This window comes from Pteropus medius, unplaced genomic scaffold, assembly GCF_902729225.1.
Source record: "Pteropus medius unplaced genomic scaffold, Ma_sr-lr_union100, whole genome shotgun sequence".
NCBI lineage: Eukaryota > Metazoa > Chordata > Mammalia > Chiroptera > Pteropodidae > Pteropus > Pteropus medius.
Genome location: NW_024352785.1, coordinates 6,944,946 through 6,964,704, shown reverse-complemented (window position 1 = coordinate 6,964,704; position 19,759 = coordinate 6,944,946). Strand labels below are relative to the sequence as shown.

Sequence of the window (19,759 nt, the reverse complement as noted above, 5' to 3'; positions counted from 1 at the left end):
AAAGCAGTGATAATGTGTTTGTTTGGTGAATAAATCTCAATATGTAACACATTTCACTTTATTAACAATACATTCTTATGAGAGGATAACATAAGACTATAGGTGGCTTTATACCAGTATTATTAGGATTTCAAAGCAGAATTTTGCCTGGTACCACAGGAGATGAGTAATAGTATTAGATGAAGAATTGTGAAATTATCTTTGATAATTCAAGATAAGAGAGAAATACTTTTTTAAAACAACACAAAATGAAATATATGTCACTTACCTTAAGCTTGCGCCGGGCATTGAATTCTTGGAGCTTCTTCTGAGCGGTATCCATGTGTACAAAATTGGCTGCTTTACCTGTGACCCACGGGTGCTGGAGAGCTTGGAAGGTAGTCAGCCGTTTCTTAGGATCCAAAACAATTAATTTTTTGACCTGAAGTGATAAAGAGTCATAGACTTCTTAGGGAGATTTTAATGATGGCTTGGGCTTGTCCCTCATCTTGTGAACTTCTAGGTCTTATTCTTTGTCCATAGCAATACCACTGAATATATTTTTAAAAATCTTTTTTTTTAAGCCCTTGGAAATCACTGGGGTTAAAAACTGCTTCAACTAGCAGTAGCTGAGGGAGTCTGAGAAGACAGAGGTGTGTGCCACCAGAGAGCCCAAAATGGTGGCTGACTTTCCAACAGAGGTCGAAGAAACAGGTCCTTGCTGGCCTGTGGACCGAAAGCTCTTCGAAGGAGAACCAGTGTCTGAATAATTCTGGGCTGCACTTCATATCACTTAGAATTCAGAACTTAAAATATATCTCAGTGAAGACAAAATCATTTGCTCATTTATCATTCTTTCCGTGGGGATTAAAAGTCAAACGAAGGGATAGTGTCATAGCCTCTATGATTATGCTGTGATTCTATCATGAAGTTTATGGTTCTCTCTAGTCCCTTAAAGGTACTTGAAGAAACAATCTGAGTGCCGGAGTAAAAGCCTATTTAGGATCAAAGTAAGATGTCAGTGGCTTGGGGGCATGATTCGTTTGAAGGACTGAATCCAACCAATAGCAGCCCATTCTGGCAAATTTATCCCTGCTTGTGAGGATGAGCCAACAATACATTGCCAGAAAAATCAACAGCCAAAATAATCCCTGGCCCTGGGCTCAGAAGGGGTGACCTGGAATGAGTCAAACACTGTTTGTAGTCAGGAGGCATGTTCGAGCCCTAATTATGTCTAAATACTTTTGTGACCCTAGACAAAGACCCGCATATGAGCTGAATACCTATAGACACTCTCCTAGGCCCTTTTCTTATATAATCTTATTTTCGCCTTAATTCCTTTGTAAATCCATTTTTTTTTGGGGGGGGGATATCGTTTTTTTTTGAAATTTATTTATTTAAATTAGTTTTAAGTATACAGGACATTGGTTAGACATCTATATAGTTTATAAAACGATCCCCCCAATTGCTCCCTCCCTCTCCTGACCCTCCATCTAGCCATCGTATTAATGCTAACTGCATTCCCTATGCCATGCTCCCCATCCTCATGACCATCTATCAACTACTAATTTGTACTTCTTTAACCCTTCTCCCCTTTCTCCCAGTCCCCCACCTCCCTCCCCTCTGTCTGTCACCAAATTATTCACTATATTTGTGAATCTGTTTTTTATTAGTTTGTTCTTTTTGTTCTTTAGATTCCACATATAAGAGAAATCATATGGTATTTATCCTTATCTGTCTGACTTATTTCACTCAGCGTAATAACCTCTAGGTCCATCCATGTTGTTGCAAATAGTACAATTTCATTTTTTTTAATGGCTAAGTAATATTCCATTGTATATAGGAACCATAATTTCTTTATCCAGTTGTAAGTCCATTCCTACATGCATATTAAAAAAACACAGGTAATTTTTCCCTTGAAACTATTAGCTCCAATTTATATATAAGTGATGGAAGGAAGCTCGGAAAGATTTAGTGACTTGTCTAAGGTCAAACAACTTGTAATTGGGGGAGGCTATATTCAAACTCAGGTCTGCCTTACCTCAGAGCTCATCTTGTGGCCACTCACCATAGTGCCTCCTAGGCAACCTCTCAGGCTCATGTGTAAAATGTGTAAAATGAGGGACTTTGGATGATTTAAGGCCTAAGGTCTTTTCTAACTCTAATAACCTAACAAGAACTGAACACAGGCTAACAAAATCAGGCTGCAAGGCAAATGAAGGATAAATATCTGGTTATCCTTTTACTTCTTTTCTGTAAAATGCACAAAGGAATGTGTGTTTGGGGTAGGGACACTGAATTTGTAGAAGGCAGAGACATGAGTCTACTTAGGGTTAAAATCTGAGAGGTGGTGGAGGGCAATTCAGATGATTACATAAAAATCTGGTAGTAGTCATACTTTAAAAATCTATGGTCTATTTCCTAATTTATCGTTTTAGTCAATAAACATTTATTGAGTCTGTACTATATGCCCATATGGCACTAAGATCTGGGAACACATGCTTTGTCTTCTCCCAGGAAGACTTTTGCCCAAGTAAATATAAATGACAATATCATAAAAGAGGAAGTCTAGGGGACAAAGGAACAAACCAATTGTAGGAGGAGGGACTGCAAATGGGGGGCAGACCAAGTCTCCCAGAGGATATCAAATGGTAGCTAGGGCTTGAAGATAAAAGTTACCCCCTCAAAGAGCTGTGTATGTGAATGTATGTGATGGTGATGAGGAATAGGAAGGAAGGATGGAGGAAAGAACATTACAAAGCAGAAGAAAGAGCAATGGCTCATATCCAGAGCTACACCGATGAGGGATTGGAAGTCTGGTGACTGGAGTGAAGAGAGATCAAAGGAGAGTGATGTGAAATGAGTGGCAGGGGAGAGGGTGACAGGCTCCAGACCAGGCAGCAAGTGTTGTATAGACCTTGTTATAGGTCTTGGATTTTGTTCTAAGAGCCCCAAAGCAGGGGCTATTTTTAAGGCTATTCCTCTGGATCCTGTGTGGAGAGTGTATTGGGAAGGCCATGAGAAGAGGCAGGGAGACCAGACAGGAAGTCGTGGCAGTGATCCAGTGGGAGATGATGGGGGCTTGGATTGGACAGTGGTGGTGGAGGTGGAGAGAAGTGGGTGAATTCAAGAGATGTTTAGGAGTGTGGGGCCTGACTTGAGGGTGGAGTTGGGATGATACATCCATATATCATGTGTACTCCTTTTCTTCCCAGTCACACTGGAAAAGTCATAGCTTGTAGCATATTTGTTTCATGGAAGAACATGGGAGGTAAGAAGAAAATGTTTGGAGGGAAAAGAGCTTTGGATAAGGGGTCTGGAAACTTGAATCATTATTTCCTGACAATGACTTTTTGCTGGGAACTTACATGACCTAGGACAGTCATTTCACTTCTATGGGCTAAAGCACACTCATCTTTAAAATGAGGGGAAGACTAGATGGCTTCTAAGATTCCCTTGGAGAGCTAACATCTCTGATTCAAAAGTCAGCTTTTAGGAATTACTGCATGGTTTTTCTCTAGAGAATAGATGGTAAATGTTTTAATTCTATGCTAGTATCCTCTTTATTTTAGAACAGGTGAGCCATCTCCTCAGAGGGTATGTGTTTCCTGAATGCAAACAAACTTCATTATTAGCTTAAGTTAGAACCCAAGTAAAACAAACAAACAAACAAACAAACAAAACTCACCAAACAAAATGCATTTTTAGTACAGTGTAACTTGTTTATAATGACAATGATAAATGACGGGACTTGTGTTATTATCAGGATATTTTAATAAGTTTAAAAATTTCAAGAAAAATGTTGTTTTATTTGAAATATAACCAAATCTAGGTAATAGCAAGCCATGTTAAAACAAAGTTCTGTGTAAGCTAATGTTTGGATTCACCCAACACAGCGGTCTTCATAAGCAAGGCTCTACATTGACTAGGTGGTAAAAACTCATTAATTAATATTGCAGTAATCTGTAGTTTGTGTTAATTCAGCTAGTAGTGAGTCAAACATATCTATTTTTCATTATGTATAAGGAAAATGTATTAGTATATACTGTTTTAGCAAAAATACAGTTATCAAGAAGTAAGCTACTAAGCAGGGTGAATTTAAAAATGACACTGCCCATTAACCAGCTAAAGATGAATGTGAGAGATTTCACTTCATTTCATTTCATTTCATTTCATTTCATTTCATTTCATTTCATTTCATTTCATTTCATTTCATTTCATTTCGGTTATACTTACCAAGTCCTTGGCATTTAGAGATACTTCATCCCACCAGGGGGAGATAAAGTAATATTCACAATTCAGAATTCTCCTGAACATGAATTGATCGCCTCTTTCATCATAGAATGGTTCGAATCCACAAAGTCTGGAGGGACAAAAGATAGGGAATAAAATGTTTTTAAAAGCCTAAGTATATTTCATCAATTTTTTTTTTGTAGAAATTTAAGACTACCCTTTCTCACAGCTTCCCATTATGAATGCAAGTCTATCCGGCACGAGTATGTAACTGCCTTGTGACAATTCACTTTTGAGAGTGTAAACACACAGTCATGACTTCAGGAAGCAAGAATAGATACAAAACCAGTTTAGGATTTCTAAAAAAAAATTATAAAAATATTAATAATTATGACACAAAACAACAACAATCATAATAGTTAACATTATTATTGGCACTATGTTGATGACTTTCCATGATTATTTTCACCAGGAATTGGAAAGACAGAGATTGATTAGAGTTCTAATTTATCAAAAAGTAGAAGAATTAGGATTTTAAGAATAAAGAGATTAAAAGGTGGAAAGAAATGATTTTTCAGTCATTTTTACTCAGTCTCATTCACTGAATTCCTCCATAGAAATGAGCAAAGTATTAGATTTCCATCCCATTGCAGTTTGGATTTCAGAGTGAAAAAGACCGGAGCTCAAACTACTATCAGAGAATGGCCTTTTACACTTCATACAGTGAAAAGATAGATGCAGCCAAAGAGATGAGCAGCCTAAAGTTTCTTCAACCTTGTATGTAGTCCTCACTTTTGTACTTCTAACAGACATTTTACTATGTTCACCTTCATTTTCCACAACAGGGTCAGCATAAAAATAAAGGAGAAAAGTGGAAGAAAAGAAATGGAGAACCATCTCTGGAAAAATGAGTTGCCTTTTTAGGACTATCAAGCCTCTGTTGTTTTTAGAAGGGTGAAGGTTCTGAAATCACTAGGAACCAAAAAGGGGCTATAAGAAAAAAAGCCCCTGCCAGGAAATGTGTTGTATTTGACAGAAGATGAGGGAAAACGAATGAGTAAGTTAAACAACCTTTCCCCAAATTCTTCCTTCAGGCTGGCCAGGTTGGTGCAGAACATGAAATGTTCAAGTGCTTCCTGATGTAGTGGGTTTCTAGGAAAAGCAATTTCTCACGTCCTGTTGTTCAAGGAACGTCCCCTTGGGAGAGTCTTTGTCTCAAACATTCTGCAGCCAGCCATGAAAAGGCAAGACTCAGGTATGCTGAGGACTGGGCTAATGCCTCCACCCGCTCCCACTGCAGGTCCCTACAGAGGATCCTGCTCCAGCTGAGGAGAGAAGGGAGCATAGAGTCCACTCCTTGATTGACAAGGAAGCTGCTCAGTCTTTCCTGTACTCTCCATGACACTAGAAAAATATAGTCTGTTGTTGGTTAATCACAGAGAAATTAGCAAACTTTATAGGCTTATTTTAGGGAACTCTATGTTTTCCTTTCTGGAAATCGAGAGAGAAAAATGACAGTTCAGAAGGTACAGTACTTAAATGCCTTTCATTTATCTCGGTCATGTCAGCAAATTGGTGAATTGGTGACAGAGGTAAAAAGTTTATGTCATGTCATCCTGAAATGCCAAAAATCGAAGAAATGTGACACAGAACACAGGATGTACACACACACACACACACACACACACACACACACACACACACAGTGCAAAAATCCTTCAGAAATGGAAATATTTGAATGCTGACAAGGACGTTTAGGAGAATGTTAGGATTGTACAGGCTTGAAGTGTTGCTCCAAGCCATTGGGCAGAACTGCAGTGTTGAAAGCTGAAGGAGAGAGTTTGAATCTCTGACATCATCTGATTCTGATTCTGACCTGAGCATTGGTAGTAGTAGCTGTTTTTGTCTGTGGGGACTAAGGGTTTAGGTGTAAAGGTAGAGGGATCAGAATTCCCGTGAAAAACAACAAAATGGCCTTTATTTCCCATCTACTGTCATCCTTAGAAATAGCAAGGTCATAACACAAAATGGCCTGGTGTAACTTTTAATAATAATGAAGGAGGTACACAGCCCCAAGGGCACATGCCGCTGGGGAAAGTGTTCCAGTGAATCCTGCCTGATAGAATTCATCAATTATTAGTGAACTACAGATTAAATAGAAAGTCTCCAGACTGACAGAGTTAGACCAGAACTAATGGTATTAGTAGGAAGCAGTATTTTTATTTTTATTTTGGGCTACTACTGCTTACTTTCAACCAACATCTATTAATTGATGACCTTAAGTAAACTGGGGGAAAGGACCTTGACAGACTTTAAATATTATTTCCAGGGCAATAATAAGATGTTTCTTAAATGATTACATTTTTTTTCTCTTTATTTTCTCACATCAGTGACCAGATCACGGAGTTTTACTCATTCCTATTTTTCAGTTTTACAAGGTGAATGTAAAGTATCTTAGTTTCCTATCTCCATCTCTCTGAGTTTTTGTACATCCTTAGTACTTTAACTCTTCCCATCCCATTTCAATACAAAATTGTAATTGGATGGGCACATGTATGTTTTAGGGACAAATTTGAGTCATTATTTGTATAGTTCAGTTTCTTACTTAACGTCACTAAGTATGATATGTCAACTACATACTTCAGGAGACAACATTCTTTCCCGAGTGTAAATATGATATCAAATATAAGCTGAAAGAATTCTGTGATGTGGCCTTAGGAATTTGTTTTAACAAATTAAGCACCTAATGTGGCAAACAGAAATCACCCAACAGTTTGCACTTTCATAAGAAAAAACATGGTTCTCTACCTCTCCAAATTCTTCTGAAGCTTTAATATATTCTGAAAACACAGGGAATTGAACACTGAAAATATTTTCTGACATTACAGAATAGCAGATGGCTAATTTTTGAGTTGCTTGTTCAACCTTTTTGTCTTGGCTACTGACCAATGTATATACTCAGAGTTTACTAAGTTGCTTAAGGTGTGTGGGGCTGCGGGGGTGGTGGTGGTTCTACACCAGTTACCTCATGCCATATTACCAAAACACTTGAATTTTTAAGCTTGCTATTAAATTTTTTAAAAAGCCCTCTTTCTTTTATGGATCGAATTGTGTCCTCTCCAAATTCTTATGTTAAAGCTCTAACCCGCTAATATGATGGCATTTGGGGATGAGGCCTGAGAATTAGGGTTAGAGGAGTTCATGAGGGTGGGACCTCATGATAGAAGTAGTGCCCTGTTAAGAAGAGACAACGAAGAGCTTGCTTCTTCTCTCTGTTCTGTGAGGACATAGCAAGAAGGTGGCTGTCTCCGAGCCAGGAAGAAAGCTCTCACCAGAACCTGGCCTACCAGCACCCTGACCTCAGACTTTCAGCCTCTAGAACCGTGAGAAAAAAATTTTTGTTGTTTAAGCACTCCGCCCGCCCCCCAATCTATAGTATTTTGTCATGGCAGCTTGGGCTAACCAATAAACCCTCTTTCAAACCCTCTAAAATCTCTTTATAGATTTAACTGTTACAGCTTTCAACAATTAACCTCGTAGGATCCTCCAAAGGGCAACCAGATCTATTTGTTTGTAATGAAATCCTGAAACTCATTGATATTTTGCTTTCGTAGCTATTCAACAGCCATCTTCCCCACTAGACATTCTTTTATCTTTCTTGCTTATTTCCCTTGTATTTGTCTACAGTTTCATCATCTCTTTTGCAAATTTCCTGAAACCCTTTGTGTATTAGTAGATAGGAGCTTAGGAATGAAATTGGGGATACCAGGGAGTGAGAGATTTAGCCCATATTTTTTCCTGCCAGAGAAAATGTTTCTCTGAGTTTAGGCTATTAAAACCAAAGTCCTTGAGAAACTAAAAGAAATAGGAAACAAAATTGAGAGCCAAAAATGCATTTAAAACACTTCTGATAAGAAATGTACCAGTTTGGAATTGCTTAAGAGATTAAACAGCCATTTGCCCTTTTAAAAGGACTAATACGCTAATTATTTTGATGCAATGCAAATAAGTAAAATAAGAGCACATTTAATAGGTGAATACGAATTTCACATTTATTACTATCATCAAATAATGAATTGTTCTCCAAATCTGCTATGCATTGTATAGTAGAATGAGTCAAAGAAAATCACAAAAAGTCAAAAAGATTTTTTATGAGGACTATAGTTACTTAGAAAATATTATAGCAAAGGCAAACAGTTTGCATAAAGATTGTTTTTCTTCACTTACAAGATGTAGGTGATTACTCCTACAGACCACATGTCCACCTCAGGTCCATAGGCGCAGCCTCTAAGAATTTCAGGTGCTGCAGAAAGAGGAAAAATTGTGTTAAACTGGAGTTTAAATTCAACATTTACATTTAATAACAAGTGACAGGGAAGAAATGAATTCATCAACACAAACTTAAGAAGAGTTTTATAACCTGTCTTCTCTCTCCTAACCAACAAATGAGACTACAAATTCTTGTCTCTTTTAGCGAGAGATTATAGTCTCTCTGTGCTTGGAGTACATAAAAATAAAGTTATTAACTTTAATATTCTACATCGCAGCATCATGATACTGCTCAAATCAGATAGATAGAGCTATGCCTCTGCTACAAAAGATCCCTTACTTCAAAGAGAGCTTTGTACATAGAAAAGAAAGAAATGAAAGTTTAGCATAGTAAAGGAAAAGAGGCACAATTATGCTACCTTGAGATCTAGATAAGCTTGGAGAATGGGGCCTCCATGAGTATGTGCATTTGACAGTGTGCAGGGCAGAGACCAGGGCAGACAGTGGGAGGAATTGGGAAGTCACTAGTGTTAGAAGATTGGAGCAGGAGCTAGGAGGGCCCTGGCACAGGCCCCGGTGTTGAGAACTACATGTAGATCCCCAGGGACAGCTGTTTCAGTCATTTTGGGACTATGAATTGGAAAAAAGAGGACTTCTGTGTGATAAGGAGGCTGCTCCTATTAGTCCTGCCCAGAGGAAGTTGCTCTCAACCGCAGAACAGCCCTGTAGTATAGAATCGTGAGTTCTTTCATGTTTTTATTACCTTGGAGCTGTGAAAATGGCTAGTTAAGCGAGTCCAATCATTCGCCCTGAGGATTGGAGATGTTGTTTGTTTGCCTACCTAACACCTAACAAAGGAAGAAAAGGAGATGTGATAGTTCAGGCCTATAGCCTAGAATGGTCGTTTCCTATTTTGAACAAAAGTGCTGTAGGTGTCAGTGGGGTCTCTGGTCTCTGAGGAAGGAGCTGACAGATGCATGCTGAGGGCACACTGAGGGAGGCCTTGGGGGTGAGGAAACAACACTTTTCCCTCGAAGTAGGGGACAGAAGAGCAGGTGAACTGGATCCCTGTCCACTCAGGCTGGAAGTGTCATATTCAGTGCAGATTGTCAAAGTGAGCTCTAGAAGGAAGCTGCCCTCATGGGACTCGGGGCTTAATTTAGAGAAAGGAACACAGATTTTTCCCTGACATCCTCTCATCCCCCTCTCTCCATCCTTTTCCAATGAGGATATTCTCTTCTCTGTAGAAACTGTCTTACATAAGATATGGGAGGCAAAGACACTGTATGGTGAAATTAGAGTGTGCATTATAGTGCCCTAAGCAGCAATTCAACAACATGTACTTTTTAAGAAATTGTATCTGGGGCCAAGAAATTCTTCTCATCTATAGGCAAATTATTCCTAGAAAATTTTCCTCTTACGATTTAATTAACATAATTAAAAAAAAAAAAAACGCATGCTCGATGCCAACACCATTCACTCTGTCAGGTAGGCTTTCATTTCCCAGAGCAGTCTGTACCCCACAGATGGTTCTTTGGCCCCAACACTGAACTCTCATTCAAAAATGATTTGCTTGTCATAGTGCAAAGGAATCTCAGGTTAGGCTTCCACTTTCAGGAGGGCTGCTACTGTCCATCTTAGTCTCTGAGAGCTGCTCCAGTCTGGGAGCTGCATGCATCAAATACGCATATTTAGTACCATCAGCCCTTCCCCACTCAGGTCTTTACATCAGAAAAGTGCTATCAAGTTACACACTGCCATTTAAACATAAATACAGAAGTATATCGGGGAGAATCTTTTACATTTTCTGGGTCTTGGTTTTCACCTCTAAAATCTAAGTGAATTGGACTGGCTAATTTCCAAGTTTACTCTGAATTTTAAGCCTGCCAGCCACTGTGATATTGGTAGAGGGATAATTACTGACAGCTTGAACAAGAAGAGAGGACAAGTACTCTACCTACAGAATCCGCTATTCTCATTCCTCCTACTAGTGCACCTACTGTCTGCGCTGCCCTGTGGGCACCAGTCTGTTGGCTCTACTGAAATCTACTAGATGGGAGGCACCTTGTGCTGTCAGCATGCTGTCGCAAGGGTCAGGAGTTTTCTCTGGTCATAGCTCCCAGGCCAAAGGTCCCCCAAAAGTGAATTCCACGGAACCAATTTCTTTCTAAATCCACTTCATAGGGCATCTGGGTTTCTTACTTGACATGCAAGTATATGATCTCCCTTTATAGAAGTGGGTGTAAACTTACTCTCCAGAGGCAATTTGTTTCCTTGGAAGGCAATACACTGCAATGTGAGTAAACTTGTGGTGTGAAAAGCTAAACTTTCCACCGCGAGATGAACCAAGACAAGAGGAATATAGAATGTTTTTGTCTTCCATCATAAACTTCCCTTAAAAAGAATTTTTATCAGTTTATATTTACCGATCAGAATATAAAATTTGGGTGAAACAAACTCTAAACACCTGGACACAATCAGATGCCATTCACACTAACCTTTAAATATTTTCAATTACTGATTAATGAGACCTTGACTTCAGAACCAGCAGAACATACTCCTGTGATCTATCTGAATCTTTTCCAAGAGGCAAAAGCTTTTGGAGAATAAATTTCAGGCTCTGGCATATCAGTGCTTCTAGTCTCCTAAGTATCAAATGTCCTTGCAGGTAATTTTACAAATGTATGATTTTCTTAAGAGGGAGAAATAGTTAACTACTTCCAATTTAGTTCGAGAAAAGATTGATCAACCAGCCCACCTTTTGATACTGTGAGTGCTTCTGTCTGTCTTTCATATATTTTCTCACCTCATTGCCAAAACAAACAAACAAACAAATAAACAAACAAAATGGAGGCGGGGAAGAAAATCATTTCGAGGTATAATACAATTTTTTAGAATGAATTTAAAATAATTTAGAATGATCTTTTCTGAAATAGTCAATAATCATTTACTGATTTCCCTGGCTATCTTTTAAGTAGGTCTGCTTTCTGCTACTTTTTAAAATTACCTTATCATTCAGATTATTGCTCATTAAACACTAAATGCTACAGAGCTCCTAGGACAAGTCACACTCCAATCTCCAGTGCAGAACAATATGGTTAATGGTCTTGGAATTGCTAAGATATCATACATATCTTTTTAAAAAGCAATTTTAACTGAATATAAATATTAAATTAAAAAACTCTAACTTTAATTATAATATTTTTTCACCCACATACCACTTAGACATCAGAGTGCTGATTTTTTTTTTTTTTTATAAGATCGTGGTGCCATTAAAACATCTAGAGATTGAGGTTCATCTAGAGAAAAGAACTTCCTTTTCACTAAAGCCCTAGGAGAAAAACAGAGGGATGATTTTGGTCATTGATTGTACCTTCATTTTGTCAATGCCCTAGATGAGCTTTATGATCCCTTCCTACCTATTGAGTTAAAACTACAGGTGGCATTCTTTATCAGAAGACTTTTTCAAAGTATTGTTAACTGTTTTGAGAAAGACAAATCCAAGGGAGATTAAGGTGAATGAAATCAACAGATTCATTCATTCATTCACTCATTTCATATATCATGAACTATTTAATAATCTCCAGCTGTAGAACAGGTACTGTGTTAGGTGGTGCTGGGGGAAAAATAATGAGCAGTCAAAGGGAACAAGGGTCTGCCATTGGGGAGCTTGCAGTTTGGTGAGGAAGGTAGATGATCAAGAAAACCACATGAAGAAATGCATACTGGTAACTGGAAGTGCTTGGAGGTAGAGAGTCTCTCATAGAGGGCTGACTGGAAGAGAATGATCAGGGAAGGTGACTGGAGGAAGCAAAGTTTAACCTGAGATACAAAGGATTCTGAGAAGTTAACTAGGCAAAGGGGGAGAAGGTGGTGGTTGAGGAAAGAGAAAGAAAGAAGGTGGTGAAAGCACACATGAAGAGGCCTTGTGGCAGGAAGGAACAAGGGGCACTCAAGGGACTGGAAGAAGCTGGAGTGGCTGGAGCACAGCGTGGTGTGTGCAACGAGGCCCAGGTGTGATGAGCACCCAGCAGGCAGGTCAGGGCCAGGCTGCAGATTCTAGTAGGTCAGGGTTGTTTGTTTGTTTTCAAACTCTCATTTAAGCGAGTCAAACATATGGGGGAATATACCTCCCTCAGAGGAAAAAAACACCGTGGGACTTTTTTTTTTTTACTGTAAAACCTTGGCTTGAATTCAGAGTTTTCTTGGGCCACAAAAACCCAGGGCATCTTTAGCACAGCATCTAGAAGTCTCTCTAAACTTCACCTCAGGAGAGCAAGCAGTGCGGAAGGAGCGGGGAGAGGGTTTTATTTGCTAGAAGCAGATCAGAGTTTGGAAAGTCTCTGCCCTTCCCTGTTCCTAACTTGGCCTAGGAACCCAGAGGAGAAGAATGTACTCAGGGCAGCCTCTGTAGGCGGCAGCAGCAGTGCTCAAAGCTGGGCAGACTCCAAACTGGTTCTGTTCTCAGCATCTGCACCATGAAAAGCATTAGCTGTCCTTTGGTCATTTGTTAAGGTATCTATCGCATATATTTGGCAAGAATGGAGCATAACCTTTTTAACTTCGTCAAGTGCAATGTTTGCTTTGACAACAGATAAGAGAGGCAATGTCCCAGTGCAGTATGTGAAGTGTTATAACAAAGGTGTGGATCAGTTGAGATGCTTCCAGAGGGGGCTGCCTCTGGCTAGGAGCAGCCCTGTCAGCTTACCACAGCGGCTCTCAGAATTCTATCAGTTCTACGCATGCCACGCTGTGAAAAGGTTGAGAAAGGCTGAGAAAGCATTTGAGGACTCTGTCACTTTGGTTATCTATGAGTTTTTAGTGTAGAATAAGAAAAAAGTTTGAAGGATGTTTTGAAACAGAAATGATACGCTTTATGTTCTAATCCTTCCTTCTCATTTTCCTGGGCTCTCTTGATCTTTTACACTACAAATACCAGTCAATCCAACTCTCACTTAATATTTTTCATTTAAGCTGTTAAAAAGGTCTTTCTTGCCACACAAATTGTGTGATATTTCTCTTTTTATAAATGCCTTAAATGGGTGAAGAAAGATAGCCTGTTTACATCCCTCACCTTCCTCTTTTAAAAAATAATACTCTAAAGAGAAAATCAAATATTGGAGAACATCTAATGCTTTTCAGAAGAGGAAAAAATAAACACAACTTGTTTTTATTACTCTTGAAAGTTCTATTTCTATGAAATTCACTTTTCTATAATTCCACTGAAGCCTCCCATCTTGGAGTAATCACTGTTTGTTCCAAATCTTAATTAGAATGAGTTTCCTGGTCACTTTAAAGTTTTGATAGAAGTTGGCCCAGGAAAATTAACTATTGAAAAACTGCCTTTCCATTTTTGTGGAATGAGGTAGAGTATAAATAAATAAACCATACAAATAAATAAACTCAACTCATCCTAATGTTAACATTATATAAGAATCTCTCTTGTATATGGAGATGCAAATACAAAGTAATGGACTTAGAATTCAAACTCCGTCTCGTGTGTTAAGTATGACAAATACTGTGTTTTTCTCTAAAGGTGCTATAAATCTTACTGATAATTATCAAGAATAATTCTTTTGAAACTTTTTATTTTTATTTTATGAATATCCTTTCTGTAACAACATTCTAAAGTGGAACATTTTGGGGGTGTTCATGGCCCAAATAATATATTTCGAGCATGTCTTCTACCCACTTGCCATCAATCACTTCTTTCTTTTGACCTCTTCCCCTCCCATCTTTCCACCCTCACATATGCAAGAATAGAGCTGAGCCTCACAGCACTGCAGATTCTCTGGCACAGTTGGTTCTGTTCTTGAAGCAGTCGCTTACAGTTACAAAGAAGTGGGCACAGAAAATGATTTATAGTATGGAGACCAAGAAGTTAAAAAACTCTCTAGAGCAAAGAGAACAGGAGAAGTGAGAGGGTGATGTTGGTAATAACATCTTTAGATTCGTTTATCAGCCATCTTAGGCCAAAAAATATTTGGGTAACAGTGATTTAACTAAGTGGTTGTCATAATCCTCAACTTAGTTTACATATATAGAATATATAGACAGCTTTTGTGGTAATATTTAAATACCATATGCCATATATCTGCTAGGTGATACAAAAATTAGCAAGACTCTTCCTCCTCTTCCCTTGTGGATAGCCCTGAATCCTGAGAGATGAGTCAATCAGCTTTTGTGACCATTTTGCAACCCAAGGAAGTAGTTTCTACTACTGACTTTAGATATCAGAATATTATTTTGTATATTGAGCCCTAAATCTGTGCCTTACAGTAGGGGTCCTCAACCCCCAGCTGCAGACCGGTAGTGGTCTGTGGCCTGTTAGGAACCAGGCCACACAGCAGGAGGTGAGTGGCGGTGGGCCAGTGAGCGAATCTTCATCTGTGTTTGCAGCTGCTCCCAGCTGCGTCGCAGAGTCAGCTCCACATCAGATCATCAGGCATTAGATTCTCATAGGAGCACCAGTCCCTGGTGCCAAAAAGGTTGGGAACCTCTGCCTTACAGCATCCGATCATATTCCTAATTCTGTCCTGTGGAGCCTCCTCTACCATTTGACATCTATGAATGATAAATGTGGTTCTTTCTCTTCTCTTGGGCCTCCTAAAGGTGATATTGCCCAGGGATCAATCTGGGTCGTTTCTTTTTCTGCCTGGATAGTCTCATGACTTTAAACAGCATCCATATGCTGATAATGCCACACTTATATCAATAGCCATGTCCCTGCTCCTGAACTTCAAACACATACACCCTTTTGCCCACATGTCACCTCTACTTGGATGTCTAACAGGCATCTAAAAATCAACAGGCCCCCAAATTGTTGCTCCAAAAGTTCTCCCCATCTCAGTAATGTTAACTTTATCCTTCTAGTTGGAGCTCTCTGATCCCCTCCCTACCTACTCTTTACCTCCTGTCACTGCATTCCAACCAACCGGCTTCCTTGCTGAGCCTTAAAGACACCCAGGCATGTTCCTGCCTCAGAGCCAGTGTGCTCTGTCCCCTCTACCTAGAATGAATGCTCTTTCCCTAGATAACCACTTGGCTTGCTTTCTCCCTTTCCTCTTTCAAGTCTTTGCTTTTACGTTCCTTTCTCGTGTGAAGCCTTCCCTGATCACCCTGTTTATATTGCAACCCAAGCTCCTACCACTCCTATTCTCTTCCCCAATTCTCTATTCTTCCATAGAAATCATCACCTCTTTTTATATAATTTACACTTTCATTTTGTTTATTTGTCTTCTTCCACTAAAATGTACCATCTCAAAAGAAGTCTCCTCTGTAACAACTAGAACCCTACCTGGTACATAATGGGAGTTCGATAAATACTTATTAAATAAAAAATTGACACAATTGAAGTTCTACAGAATATACGTTGTTTGGATCAGTACCAGACCAGTGTAAAGACCCCAAGAGACTCATTTTCCTCTAGATTTAAAACTTACAAATAAACTCGCACTCAACCTGCAGAGTCCCTGTCCTCTGCAAGGTCAAGAATAAATGAGCTATGACTTTTCTTCATGACTCCTGTATATGTCCCCAGCTCCACTTTTCCCTTTAACTGGCATTTGTTCACTTGGATCAGGCTCTGCAAGCATGCCTCTGGGACAGTCATGATGGCTTGAGGACACAGCCTATATCAAGGAGAAAGGAGGGCTGTGGCCGGGAAGAGGAGAGGGCCCTGGGCACCCTTTGCTCACTGCTTAGCATCCTCTGTTTTCTTCCTCTCACCTTTCCGCTCCCTTCCTACTTCGACAGGCCCCAAGGACCCCTAGTGTACACACGCCAGCCTGTCAAGCAGAGAGTTACAGGAAGTGCAGTGGACATTATATTAGTATTTACTTCTTCTAGTTTTTAAAAAGTTTATAGTAAAAAGGAAGTCATCATTGTGGGTATTTAATTAATTCTCAGGTGAAATCATCACTTACTTGATTCTGTTACCAATATAATTTGATACTCTTGTTATTTCACCTTAGCTATTTAGTCCTCTAGAAATGAACAAAAACACATCTTTTATGAAACTATTCTGAAAGCTTGTATTTTAGATTTATCTCTTTGATTTCATTTAAATTTTCCATATTAGTGTGTGTTCATGTGGCAGAAATCTCTTTTGTCTGACTGTAAGCTGTTGAAAGATTATCTTGAATTTTGGTATAGTGAATGTAATAAGTTCTTTAAAACACAGCAATGTGGCAACAAGATAGGATTATCACTGTAATAATGAGACCCTGGCAAATGCCAAGAGAAAATAAATTCTTAGTAGCTCTGAACCCTGAAAATAGAATTTGAATAAACAGATAAGGAAAAATATGACATGTGAACATACATAAGTTTAATTAATTAAGCTTATGAATAAATTAGATAATGGTATAGAATTACTTTTTTTATCTAACCCATTACCATATTAGTTTCATTTCTACTCTAATAGCTTGTACAGTTGGCCCTTGGAAAACAGGTGTGAACTGTGCAGAAACACTTATATACAGATTTTTTTCAATAAATATGTATACCATTGTAAATGTATTTCCTCTTCCTTATGATTTTCTTAGTAACATTTTCTTTTCTTTAGCTTGCTTTATTATAAAAATACAGTATATAATACATATACAACATATGTGTTAATTGACTGTTTACTCGAATTGACTGTTTAATCGATCAGTAAGCCTTCCCATCACAATAGGCTATTAATTGTTATGTTTCTGGTGAATCAAAAGTTATACACAGATTTCGGACTATATGAGGGATTTGGTGCTCCCTAACCCCTAAACTGTTTAATGTCAACTGTACTTCTTTTCTGTGATTGGTATTAATATCTAATCTAGGTAAGACATTTTAGTAGTAATATTAATTTATCAGGAGTCATGGCCCAATGGATTTTTTTTTTTTTGAAATCAATTTCTTTTCTCAACAACACAATGTTGAGAATTTCTTCAGTGTTAACTCTGTGGACTATTTCAGAGAACTAGTTATTGATTTCATTTATCTGGGTCACAGATTTTAATTTTCTGGACTGGAGTTTAGTTTCAACTGGGCACATTCCCCAGGAAATAATAAGTGTTTGCTTAAACACACAGCATCTGTGATTTTTCATTTGCCAATTCACTTATAGGAGAACCCTCTGATATTAACAGCCTGGGGCAAAGGGTCTATGAATGAGACCAAATGGGTGGTTTTTCTTTCTTTTATTTCCTGACAAATAACAGTTAGTATAACATATATGCCCATTTCGTCAAAAGATGTAATTAAAAAAAGCCTTCCATTAAAGGTAGAAACTAGACCCAGTGCACATGAGGATAATTGACTTGGGATGTAATCGCCCTTACAAGCAAGGAAACAAGCTCACGTCTCCCCTCTCCAGTTAATTATGTGCGCCTCAGACACTTCAAGCTAAATGTAAAGTCTCTGTGTAAAGTCATGCTTCCTGTAGCACGACAGTGATTCTCATCAGTCTTGTACTGGGTCTCATTTTCAACTCATTCTATAAATGGACAGTTTCCTCCCCACCCACATAACCTCAGAAGGACACCTGCCAAACTGATGACAGTATTATATGTGGTAAGGGGAGAAAAGGCTAGAACTGAGAGTGAACCTCACAGGAGGCTTTAGCCTGGTTCATAATCGTTTATAAGACAGATGAATAAAAATATTCATCATTACATTACAATTTTTTTTACATTAAAATTTTTAAAATTTGAAATTCTTCATCTTTCCTCTGTTCTACATCATCTACTTCCTGTGCCCTGGTGTTACTGTGACTTCTGTTTTTCTTTAACTCAGCTTTTCCGGTGTTCTCTGTGTTACTATACACAGGTGCATCCTTAAAATCCTGCCTCCTCCTCTATTTCCACTTTGAGGTCATATTTTAGTGTATTTCCTTTTGGTCAAGAGAATGTATAAATAAATGTTTATATAATTTGGACCGTGCTTGTAATTAAATACATTGAACTTACTTGTTTTTGACTTCTAAGCTGGCCTCAGCCTATATTTTAGTGATTCCAACATATGTTTAGTACTTCAGAGTCCACAAAGCATTTTTATTTTCCCTCTCCATCCTCCCGCTCTGCTCTACCCTAGCCTCTATGCTGCTTTTTCCTCCTTTTCTTATAATATAGCAAATGACTCCTTCCTGGGAGCCTTTACCTATAGCAGAGTGGAAGGATTATCCTGACTACGTTCAACCATTCAATTCCCTCTTTGCTTATTACACAGCCTCTAGGGTGATATGAACATCTGCATGGAAAAAAATAGTAAAGGGAAAATAAACGTCTGTAATCAGTAAGACAGGCTTGTTTATGGCAAGGACAAGAGTTTGAAATAGTATTTTTACAATCATTCTATATTTAAAAAAATAAACGATTGGATATAGGAATAGATCAAATATCTGCTGAAAAGCTGTTTATGGAGTGACAAAAACCTGTGTGTAGATTTCTGATGTAAGATGGACAGAAAAGAGCATTTACAATAGCTTCTTAATTTGTCTTCTTTTGATCTCTTTTCTCTGTCAAATCCATCTGTCACAACGTCATTATTAAGATATTTATAAAATACAGATTTGATTTAAAAATATGATTGCTCTGATTAAGAATCTTTGCTAGAGTACTATTATCCACCAAAGCAAGTCAGAATTCTTTTAAAATATGGTCCATTCTACCTTTCCATGTCCATCTGTAACCTCTGTGCAGAGGACTCTATGTCCCAGCCATTCAAAGTGAGGAAGTAACAAATAGTCCATGAACTTGCCAGATGCTACCACTCCTCTATGACTTTTCCCTTCGTGTGCCTGCTGACAAAAAAATGCCTTGTGGCCACCTCTTCACTTGTTGAACTCCTACTCGTCCCTCAGTGTCCAGCTCAATTGCCCCTCCTCTGTAAAGACCTCTCTAGGCAGGATTAATTGCTACTTCCTCTCTGTATCCTTGACCCTTTGGCTCAGATAAATATAGAACTTATCACAACAAGCTTTGATTTATCCCGTACAGGTCTTTCTTCTCGTATAGCCCATGAAATCCCTGAAGGGCAAGACCATACTGTGTTTACTCTTGTAATCTCAGTGCCTAATATGGATTCTATCAAATAGTCAACGTTCATTTTGTCAGTGAATGAATCATTCATCTATGGAATGACCATTCTATAATGCCGTAAGAAAAAACTGCTCTATTACTAAAGCCCTTGAAAGGATGCTATTATCTCTTAGTCACAGAAGGGACTCTGAGAGATCACTGGTGAATCATTGATTATCTCATTTCAGGGATGCTCAATTCTCAAGAGAATTGCTCCAACC

General features: G+C 38.5%; 1 protein-coding gene across 3 annotated transcripts in view; it reads right to left on the bottom strand.

Moving 5' to 3' along the window:
• Positions 1 to 19,759, bottom strand: part of CAMK4 (calcium/calmodulin dependent protein kinase IV) — a 182,594-nt gene that overhangs the window by 5,338 nt on the left and 157,497 nt on the right. For all 3 annotated transcript variants that reach the window (XM_039848423.1, XM_039848424.1, XM_039848425.1), the window contains exons 8-10: positions 8,440 to 8,515; positions 4,216 to 4,342; positions 269 to 421 (exon numbers count right to left, since the gene is read on the bottom strand). In XM_039848423.1, the coding sequence (XP_039704357.1) occupies positions 269 to 421; positions 4,216 to 4,342; positions 8,440 to 8,515 (356 nt within the window). The remainder of the gene's footprint in view (positions 1 to 268; positions 422 to 4,215; positions 4,343 to 8,439; positions 8,516 to 19,759) is intronic.